Source organism: Neopelma chrysocephalum, unplaced genomic scaffold (genome assembly GCF_003984885.1).
Source record: "Neopelma chrysocephalum unplaced genomic scaffold, ASM398488v2 Primary Assembly neopelma1_81, whole genome shotgun sequence".
Classification (NCBI taxonomy): Eukaryota; Metazoa; Chordata; class Aves; order Passeriformes; family Pipridae; genus Neopelma; species Neopelma chrysocephalum.
Genome location: NW_020897743.1, coordinates 2,971,104 through 2,982,198, shown reverse-complemented (window position 1 = coordinate 2,982,198; position 11,095 = coordinate 2,971,104). Strand labels below are relative to the sequence as shown.

Below are 11,095 nucleotides of genomic sequence, written 5' to 3'. Positions count from 1 at the left end.
TCCCTCTGTGCTGTTGGCTCTCTGATGAAAATACACTCATGTTCAGGAAGAAGAGGTTGTATCTCTATTTGTACCCAATGTACAAGGATGGGTTCTATTCTTCTTGGCCTCCAATGGGTCTGTCCCCCCTCCAGTGTGTGTGTACCTGTTTACAACCCTTTCCAAAAGTTCTGACCACAACTTGTGAACTTCAGGATGCTGTTTAGGCCCAGGAAGCTGAAAACTGCACTAAGGATTTTACCTGGGCATCTCAGAACCAACAGCTCAGGAAATGCAGCCACAAGCCCAACCACTGATAGGAGCTTCCAGAGAGAACAAGGGAGTTTATACAGAGGAAGAGTCCCCCAGGGACTGGCTCACACACTGTCCCCTTAGACCCTGATTTAGGGCAAACAGGGATACCTTGAACTTAAAAATACTGCAAACTTTTGAAGAACAGTGTTTCTCCCCTTTCATGGTGGAGAATCCACTTCCAGAAAGCTCATATGTAAAAGAGCAGCTACTTATAATGATGCAGCTGCAGTCCAACTCTGAAGGTATCAAGCACAGTTCCAGTGCTGGCACCTTCTCACCTGCTCTGAGCCCTCACTTTTGTCAGACCTGCCCTGCACATCTGCCTGGGAAGGCTGAGGGAAACTCGTTTCGGGGAACAGGATCTTCACACTTCCCTGCTCAGAGTTATTCTGGCACTGCCAGTTCTGGAGAGCACTAGGGAACAGTTTGACTCCCAGATGAGATGAAATAGGACCTGCTGCTGCCCTGCTTGCCTATCTCCATTACCACACCAACACCACCGAAACCTCCAGGTTATGGGGCTGCTTCTCCTCGCAGAGCTTTTAAGTCGTGTTACTGACTGCTAACAGAGCTCTAGTAACAGCCCTGCTCCTACCCGGAGGGCAGCAGAAAGCAGCGCCACAGGTTTGCCAGATTTCCCCAGAAATGTTGCAGAAGGAGTTGAGCTGGGGGTTTGAAACACTCTGGGTTCTCCTTTGCAAAGTGATGACCCCCAGCCAGTGCCAGGGGGAGCACGTGGGGCCGGGGCCTCAACCCACGGCCCCGGGGCTGCTCTGAGCGGGGGCAGCGTGCGCGGCCGGGGGCTCCCCCGGTTTAGGACCCGCGGCAGCTGCTCCCGGCAATCCCTCTTCCCCGGGGGGGCAGGAGCCAGGTACCCCACCAGGGAAGGAAACTCTCGGTGCGGTTTGCAAAACGTTCTCGCCTCTTGTAAGAGCCCACAGAAAGCCCTGGCCGCGCTGGACGTGTGTCCCGGCGCAGAAGGCAGGAGCCGGTGCCGGGGCATCCACGCAGCAGGACCGGGAGGTGTCGCGGGGCCCCGGCCGGGCGGAAAGCAGCGGGAAAGGGAACGCGGCTCTCATCGCCCCGGGCACGTCTCGGGCAGCCGAGGGGCTTTAAGTTCCCCCGAAACCGCTGTTCGTGAGGGTCGGTAGAGCAGGGCCCTGTAACCAACCCATCGCCACCAGCGCCCTCCCGTTCCTTTTCCTTTTGTACCGAGACGAACAGCGGAGGGTCAGCGGGAGCAGCCGGGGATGCGCTGCGGAATCCCGGCCGCTCTGGATTCTGAGAGGTCGCCGGGCGTGGCGAGCTCAAACCCGGTCCGGGGCCCTCCCGAGGAGCTGAGGGCACGCGTGGGGCCCGGCCGGAACGCGGCTCGGTCCCCGGAGCAGAGGGAGTGCGAAGTGATGCTCAGCTTCGCCGGCCGCCCCGGGGTCCCGCGGGGGCTGTTCCGCAGGGCCCACGGAAACCTAGCGAGGAATAATGCAGATCCCTAAAAAAAAAAAAAAAAAATAAAAGGGGGGGAGGGCGGGGGAAAGAAAAGTTGTTTAGACTAAAGGCGCTCCTCAGACATATTGAAAAGATTCAATTATTTATTTCCTGTGGGGATTCCTGTAACCATTCATTTTTAATGGAGTCTAATTAAGAGTTCCCCAACGGGTTTTTCACTTTTGTAAATATTTCAGATGAGCTCGGATTTCCAGGAAAATCCTCCACACACACAGAGAAAAAAAAATTAATAAAAAAACCCCAACAACACAAACAAAACCGAAGCGGAGACGTAATGCCCTTCCCTCCCCGGCGGCCGAGAGAAACCAGCCGGGCGGAGAGGCAACAAGTGGCCGCGCCTCGCAGAGCAGCAGCTTGGGCAGTCCCATTTTCCTTTAGAAGAACACTAACTGGAAGGATCGCAACTCTGTCCTCTCCCACCCTCCAAAATCAAGCACGGCTCGGCAGCCGCAGAAATCCAGCCGGAAAGCGACGGCAGCTCCTGGAGCGGGCGGTGGGACGGCGGCTGCTGCGGGGAGCCTCGGGGGGAGCCCCGGGAAGGAGCCCCGCGCTGCCTCGCTCCGCGCTCCCGCAGCCGCGGGGGGACCGGACCGGCCGCCAGCCCGCACAAACCGCCCGGAGACCGCCGACGTGCCTCCTATAAAATTTATTGATCTCTCTTCGTTTGGAAGAAGGAAGCAAAACGAGGACTAGGAACAGGGTATTTCGATGACTTATTTGCTTGGAAGGAATCCGGTAACAAAACTAAAACGTTTCTTCATCCGATATGTCAAAACATAGTTCACAGTAAAATTCACAAACCGATTTACATAAGTTTACAGCTTAAGAAAAACCAAGACACACAACTTACTATAAATAAATGAAATGCGTTTGCGACCCGCACAGCTCTGCTCTCTCCCACCTCCCCCTTTTTTTTTTAGGAATAAAACCCTAAATTTAAAAAGTCGTGAAAGCTACAGATTGTGGATAGAAACCAAGCGAGGGTCGGTAACAAAACACTTAATAAACCACAACGATTATGTGAACAACCGAGTTTAAAAACAAAAGCCCGCGGTTTTTGTTTTTAATGTCATTGCAACGCTAGAAATCAAACTGGAAGATGCAAGAACTTTTAAAAACTTTCAAGCGAATAAAACAGTACCCAACCTAGCCGAAACCAGGAAAGAAGTTGCCGTGGTTTGAAAACTTCACAGCGGCTTTTAGGAGGCAGGAGTTGTGCTCTATTAAAATAACAGCTTGCTCAAATATTATTTTCTGTACAAAAAAAAAAAAAGACACAACTAACGGATTTCCTTTTAAAATTTCTCCAAAGTTAGTATTAAGTCCGCTAAGCCGAGCAACACTGCCGTACATCCCGGTGTAGTCAGGGAGCGGTGGTGGGGTTAGGGATTTAGACGGGGAGCCGTCCGGAGCAGTCAGGTTTATATGTGAGTCAGTGGTACGGTACCATTGACGCCAGTCCCGGCACTCTGGTAGTGCTGGTGGACGCTGTGTAACCTGCTGCCCTGCAGGGCGGAAGGGTCTGTGGCATCCCCGCCGGGGGGCAGGTACATGCTGATCATATCCCGCAGGTCTCCCAGGCAGGCCCTCTGCGAGTGGGAAGTGATGGCCGGAGGCGGCGAGCTGGGCTCGGATTTCACCACGGAGCCCATGGAGCCCAGGCTCATGGCCGTGGAGGGCTGCTGGCCGTAGGCGGCGGGGGACATGCTGTAGGTGGAGGCGGCGTTCATGTAGGTCTGGGCCGTGGACATCATGGGGCTGTACTGCAGGCCCGTCATGTCGTAGCGGTGCATCTGCTGCAGCTGCGGGCTGTTCATGCCCGGGTGCTGGCTGTAGCCCAGCTGGTCTTGCATCAGTGAGTAAGCTCCGTTGGTCCAGCCGTTCATGTGGGCATAAGTGTCAATCCTCTGCCCCACCCCGACGGGGCTGCTCACCGCGTTGCCCCCCCCCCGGGGCCAGCAAGTTGCCGGGCAGCGAGTATTTGTCCTTCTTCAGCAAGGTCTTGGTCTTCCTCCGGGGCCGGTATTTGTAATCCGGATACTCCTTCATGTGCACGGCCCGCAGCCGCTTGGCCTCGTCGATGAAGGGCCGCTTCTCGGCGTCGCTCAGCAGCTTCCAGTCGGCCCCGAGCCGCTTGCTGATCTCCGAGTTGTGCATCTTGGGGTTCTCCTGGGCCATCTTCCGCCGCTGCCCGCGCGACCACACCATGAAGGCGTTCATGGGGCGCTTCACGCGGTCCTGGTCCGAGCCCGCTCCCGCTCCGTTGCCTCCCCCGCCGCCTCCGCCGCCTTTGCCGTTGCTCCCCGGAGCGGGGTTGCCCCCGGTGCTGCCCGGCGTGGGCTGCGGCGCCTTGATCTCCGTCTCCAGCATGCTGTACATGGCCGGGGCCGGCAAAAGGTGCGCCAGGGCGGCGGGCGGGCGGGCACCGAGCGGGGAGAGGAAGTTAGGAAAAAAAAAACAAAAAAAAAACCCAAAAAACAACCAAACCAAACAAACAAAACAGAAAGAAAAAACCTGCCTGGGCGGCTGCCGCGGGAGGAGGAGGAAGTTTTTCTGCCTGGCAGAGGCGCCGCTCCCCGAGGTGCCGATGGTGCTGCGGCGGCAGCGCGGAGCGGCTCCCGCGGGCAGCGCCGGGCGATGCACTCACAGATCCCGGGGGTCCGTGATTGACGGGCTATAAATGAGGGGGCGGTGGCCAATCAGCGAGCGGTTCCCGACAGCACCACTCCGGTAACTGACCTGCCAGGAGGAGTGGGGGGGATGCCGAGGATGCGGGCGCCGGGCCCCTCCCGCTGCGCCCCGCAGCCCCCGGGCCCTGCCCCTGCCCACGGCTCTGAGCGACGGGACGGGGCAGAGGGGCCGGTGGGGCTCCCGCAGCTGCGGGCAGCGCCGCAGGGGAAGGAGCGGGACTGGGGCTGCCCTGCGGGGCCGCGGGAGGAGGAGCGGGGCGGAGCGCTGCGCTGCAAGCGGGAGCCGTGCGTTTGCCGGGCACAAAGAGGTTTGGGGCTCCCGGAGGATGCACAGCTCTGTGCCAAGCCCGGAGAAGCTGCCTGGAGACGGAGCGAGCCCGCGCTGCACGGGTGAAGGGGCGGGGGGACTGACGAGCTAAACTCTTCCACTTTTGAGCCCTCGCCTTGAGGAGAACCCGCGTTGCCCTGCCGGGACCGGCCACGGCCGCTGGGTACTCCGAGCCGGTGGGAGCGGGGCAGCCCCGCGGCAGCACGCAGGGGAGGCGGCGGTGCGGTGCGAGCGGGCTGGGCTTTCCCGGCCATCCCCACCTACACCCACCCCTTTGCCACTTGAGCTTTTCCACTCGGCTGCCCTAAAGAAAGGGGGGGGAAGTGGGTGGAGGAGACGGCGCTTGCAAATGCCCCAAGTTTCATGGCAACAGAAAGTTCCCTCCGTGTGAAAGAAAACTTTGGCGGCGGATATGCGAGTGGAGCGGCGCTCACTAGAGCTGTCAATCACGAGCTTCCCTGTCCGTCCCTCCCCTCCCTTTACCCCTCCCTCCTTTCCTTGCCCAGAGGCAGGGACACTCGCACCTGCACGGACGGGGCCGACAGCTCCTTGAAAGCACAGAGGTTGAGGCCGCCTCTCCCCGCCGCTGGGGGCCGGGGGAAGTCGGGGCGCGCTGCCCCATCCCTGCGCTTCCTCGTCCTCCCACAGCCTCCGCTCCAGCTCCGTCTGGGGAAGCCGGGCTGTTCTCCGGGCCGCGCTAGGGGAGAGGCAAAGCGAGCCGCAGTCTGCTGGGAGCCGCGCTGGGAGCGCCCCGGTGCCGGAGGAAGTGGGGCAGCACCGCCGGGGTAGCTCTAAGCAAACCGCCTCGGGGGCGTGGGGGGCGCAGGGAAGGGTCAGCGGCCTTGAGGTCGGGACGTGTCTGGGCATAACGTCCAGTCCTGAGCGGCCTGGACAGGAGGGATGCTGCCCGGACTGGAGGGATGCCGCCGGCCCAGCTTCCCGGGCTTGGCAGGCATTGGTGTCGTCTTAAAGAGAAGACCGCGAGAGCGGGGGGACTCGGAGATCGGGACCGGGGGGAAGGACACCTCCAGGGCAGGGCTCCCGGCTGGACCCAGAGGCACAGCCCAAACTGGTGCCGCCAGCCCCGAGCCCGCTGCGCTGGGGGTGCCGGGGAGCGGGCTCCGGGCTGGGGGGGGTTCGGCGGGGGAACCGATCTCCGAGTTGTGCATCTTGGGGCGCTGCCCCCCCGGGCCGGGGAACCGGACGAGCATCGGAGGTACTCTGGAAACACCACCGTGTCGTGGAGGGGGGTTTGCTTGAGTAGAACTAAGCGCTGCTGGGACTTAGCGGTTAAGAGTCTCACTCGTTTTGTGCGGCTTTTTTTTTCGACAAAATCATCTGTTGGACAACGTCGGAGGGGAAATAAATCCCGCCTGCGACCGGCTATGGTGTAGTCAGCGTTTTGTCTTTGTTGTTGTTGGGTTTGCTGCTGGTGTATTCTTGAGTGAAGTAAGTAAAAATTTGGCAACCCAAGGGGACAGGGTGACAGCAGAAGGGTTGTGACAGGCGGGAGTAGTTCGCTTGTAACTTTTGCAACATCTTGGAAAAGCTTCAGGCAATTGTAATTAACCTCAAACCCCTCCAAATATTTTGACCGCTTCAGTCGAGGCTTAAGACCTGCCAGGCTGGGCAGGAAAGAGGACTGATATATATCCTGACAGTTATTTGATATTACTTTATATGAACGTTTGTTGGAAGGACTGAACACGCTGGTATGCAACAAAAAGTGTGGCTGTAACAGAGAATTAGAGGACTTGCTGCAAGCCTTCTGAATGGTGTTTCCTTCGCTGTTTAAATAAATATTAAACGCTAAGTTTCAGACTCCTACTTTGTCTTTCGTGTTTGTGCTGCCTGAATCTCAAACTATAGATTTTTCCCCCAAAGCCAAGCTATTTAAGGCTTTCGACATCCATATTATTTCAAAGCAAGGCAACATTTCTCTTGAAACATTGCTAATCTCCTTGCAGATGAACTGAACCTGACTGAATAGAAATGTAAGTACATAATTGGTGGATTTCCTCATTTCACGGGTCCCTGTAATGCTCTCCCTGCACTTGGGTTCCCCCGCCGCACGTGTTCTGAGCAGTACTCCAAAAGCTGGCTGATTTCTAGTTCCAGAAGAAGGGATGAGCAGGGACCCGCTGCTCAAACCCCTCGGCCTCGGCTTTAGTGATGCGTGCGCGGAGGAAGCTCTCGGTGGGAGGAGGCGCTCGGTGGGATTTCTTGAGCGATTTCGGCCCCGAGAGGAGGGTCAGAAGGCAGCTTCTCTCCGGGCTTTACATCGGAGCCGTCTTTCCCCGCCCGGGCGCGGCTCTGGCCGGGGCTGTCGCCGCTCGCAGGTCCCCACCAGCGGCACAGACGGGGCGGCTCCTTCCCCGCGCTGCACGGCGGCACCTGCGGCCGCTGTCGCCCTGGGGGGGGACGAGGAACTCCTTCTCCTTGCCCTTAAAACTCCATCTCGCCTGTGAGGCGAGCCCTGCTGTGCCAACCGCTGCTCTCCGGAGTTACCTGCAGAGCGCTTTAAAAGATCCCACCACCCCCTTGGCAGCGAATTCCAGCCTCCGCCTGCTCCCCGGGACAGGGGACGGAGCCTGCGGAGCTGTTGGGACGTAAGGAAGGGGCAGAAAGCAGGAGAGGACCCGGCCAGCGCAATAAACGGGGCGAGGGGAAACCTGATGCCTGGAACCATTTTCCTAAATTCCCTGCCCGGCGGAGGCCGGGACTGGGAGAGTACCCTGTGCCTGGTGGGGGCTGGACAACGCTTGAGGTTGTGTAAATACAGTTGTCACAAGGCTGGGAAGCCATTTCCTTGTTATTATTTATTTATTTGGGTTACAAGGGAGGGTGAGGCGAGATAAGAAGTTTACAGTACAATCCAACTTGAACGCGAGAGAAACCCCACGCTCGAAAAGGGCCATTTGGAAGGGACCGTCTGCTTTTTACTCAATCAGCGCCTAATAAGCAACAGCCATTAACAGATGTTCATTGCAGCTCCAGAAGAGCTTGGGGGAGTCTTGGTACAGCGTCAGGGAGGATCGCTGGCTTTTAAAGACTAACGCTATGCACGAAATCGGCCCCGTTTAATCCTGTTATTAAAACATCCCCCTGGTCCCCAGCCTAATTCCCGACCAAGATTAGCGAGGACTTGTCCTCGAAACTTGCCCAGACAAGGGAGCTGGGCGCCCCTTTCGTTTGGACCCTGCTGACCCTCGCTAGGACGATGCTCCAAAAATGCCCAGCCTTTCTAGCGATGCTTAAGATAAAAGTTCGGGGGATGCCTGTTTCAGGCTCGAATCCGTACCCTCCGGCAGAATTTTCCAGCGTGGTAAAGTGGCTGCTAAATGGACCATTTCAGGCTGGTTCCACAGCCCAAGGCCGTTAGGATATATTTTTTTTTTATTATTCCCCACCTAACTTTCACGTCAAAAAAAAAAAAAAAAACACAAAACCAAAACAGGTCGAGATTGCCTGCGAGGCTCCTGCCTCCCTCTCTGCGGGACTGACATGGCTGGACCGACCTCCCAGCCCGGCGAGAGAGAGAACAAATCATTAATTCCGACAAACGAGCTCCAACTCCTTTCTCTGACTTCTCCAGTACCTCGCCTCGTGGATATCGCAGCTGCACTAGCGCCTGCAGCTGCCCCTGCTGCTCACGGATCCGGGAAAGCAAGAGTTACTTGTGATGACATCATTAAAAATCGCAACATTTAAGAACAAAAATCTTAAGTGCGTGGGTAAACCCGGCCAGTGTCTTTTGGGTACAGATCGATCCCTTTGAACTGAGCCTCCCAGTGCGTTCAGGAGGCAGCGGCGAATGTTGTTTTTAATCACTTCTCCCCCCCTTCCCCAGCTGAACTTTTATTTGGCTTCTGACAACAATAGCGGGCTGCAAACAGACCTCTCGGAGCGCCCTCTGAATAGACCCTTTTCGAGCCCGGATTGTTTCCACCGCCACAAAAAAACAACCAGTAGCTCCGTTTCTTAATTGGGTTGTTCCTGGCCCTCGTTCATTCAGGTGTTCGCGAGGAATTTGTTTATTAGCCTTTGACAAACGGCTCCTCCTGGCAATCGCCTCATGGAGTTGGCTTCAGCAGGAGCGGAGGGATGCGGGGGGCGGGAGGGGGAATGCGATTTGCTAATAAGGACTCTCTCCATCTCCAAGTTACCAATTAAGACTTGCAGAGGGGACCACCAGCACATGACGACTCACCAGGGCTCGCTGCGGAGCCCCAAGGATTTAGTTCATGTGTTTTCACGCAAAAACACCGAGTAAAAAACGAGCACGAAAAGTGATGCTAAAGAGACCACCACCGCTGCTCCCTGCACCGGCGGCGGCTGCTGGAGGGCAGTCTGCGCCAAGCCTGGCAGGAATCTCTTTCCCAATGCACGAGACAGCGACAGGAACTTTCTGCAACTTCCCTCTGCTGTTCCAATACCAACCGCACAGAACCCCCGAAAGAGTCACCCAGCCCTGGCACAGCCTGCCCGGGGCAGTGGTGGAGTCCCCACCCGCGGCGGGGCTTAAAAGCCGTGTAGATGTGGCACTTGGGGACGTGGTTTAGTGGCAGGCTTGGCACTGCCAGCTTTACGCGATGGTCTTAAGGGTCTTTTCCAACCTAAACGATTCTATCGTTCTACCGCCTCAGCTCCTGCACGGTTTGCTCTCCCCGCCCCTGCGGAGCGGAGACACCGCACCGGGCATTCCCTCGAGCCCCCTGGAGAGGCGAACCCCCCGGGAAGGGCAGCCCCGCGCTCGGTGCGGGGTGGCACCGGGGTGGAAGGAGCGCCCCGCGCCGCGATGCGGGCGAGCCGCGGGTGCTGCGGGCACCGCCCGAGCTCTTCCCGCGCGTCCCGGGGGGCTCCGGGCGCTGCAGCCCCTTCCCCCGGGCCGGGGACCCGCCCCCTCCCCGGACTTGTTGCTGTGCTTTAGTTGAGATGTCGCCGCTCTCCTTCTTAAATAAATAAATAAATAATCCAAACAAGAAACAAAAAAAACCCCCAAACCAAAATCCACCAGCTCAGAGCATCTCTCTTCTGCCCGTTTAAAACTTGGCGAATCTTTCCCCCAGTGTTTTCCACACAGATCCAGTATCCCACCTTATTTACTGGTTATGATGGTCACGCTCCTGTTTAGGTGTTAGATTGGAAATCAGACATTAATTGTAAAACTCTAACTTGCTAATTAGCTGCAAATAAACTGTTCATTAAGGGCAAATTAAAATCAAAACACACCTTATTGCTACTCTCTGACACACAATTTTGAAGGCACATATTGTTTCAAACTACAGCCTGTATCACTGGCACAGCAAATTGAGATCCTGAAAGGTTTCTCTCCAGGATAAATAATTAAAATATATTCTACTTTAATTGACATTATAGAGGACACAAATGAGATTTTCCTTTTAGAAAGAAATAGCAGTTTCTAAATAAAGCTTTGCAGGCTGCAGAATGGAGGTTTCAACCAAATGAATAGTCATTACTACCTTTTCAATGATGTGGGCCTTTTGATCAGAAAAGAAATTAGCTCTAAAGGACAGACAATAGGAAGCCTGCCCTGCAATAGGAAGAAAATTAGATGGCTAAGGCTCTTAACAACACCTATTTCTATAAACCACGGAGCTTCTTGCTTTTCAATTACAGCTGTTCATTTCATATAAGGAAAGTGGAAAAACACAGGGGGGAATATAAACTCTGTTGCACCAAAAAAAAGCCCGAGTTGGGGCAGGCAGCCAGTCTTCCCATTTCCCCTCTGTTTTTATTATAATCAGTTAATCAGTATTACATATTTTATAATGCTCAGACTATCCAGCATAAGTCAGTCAAGACAGACTGTATTCAGTAAAGGAACCAGTAAAACAAAAAACTTCAAGTTAGGTAGTTGGATGTTTCCACTGCACATCAAATAATATATTTGGCACGTGCATCTCATACTTGTGTGCATTCTTCAGAGGAAAAAAAGCAAGACTGAAGAACTTGAGGGGAAAATAATGCTGAATAACATGCTGCTATCTTTTGGTTGTAGTAAAGAACTAACTCCAGTTCTTCTGAATTGAACTTATTGTTCTTTTGTTACTCTCAGGACTGACAGATTATTTCGGACGTGTTCTCCCCACATCATTTTTAAACCACACATCTCAGATATTTTAGAAATCATACTCCTGCTCTTAAAAGTGGGAAATCAACCTATTGTGTGATAACTTCAAAATATGGATTCTCTTTCAAGTTATTTTGTTTGAACGTTATTTTTGAACGTTGTTATTTCTCCTGAATATCAAAT

The 11,095-nt window shown here is 55.2% G+C and overlaps 1 protein-coding gene across 1 annotated transcript; it reads right to left on the bottom strand.

Annotated features, from left to right (window-relative positions):
- Nucleotides 1–2,741: 2,741 nt before the first annotated feature.
- Nucleotides 2,742–4,388, bottom strand: LOC113971036 (transcription factor SOX-3-like). The gene is given in 3 exon segments (XM_027690554.1): nt 2,742–3,749; nt 3,751–4,227; nt 4,320–4,388. Coding segments are annotated over 2 exon segments (957 nt in total). The 5' UTR covers nt 4,180–4,227; nt 4,320–4,388; the 3' UTR covers nt 2,742–3,221.
- Nucleotides 4,389–11,095: the final 6,707 nt, after the last annotated feature.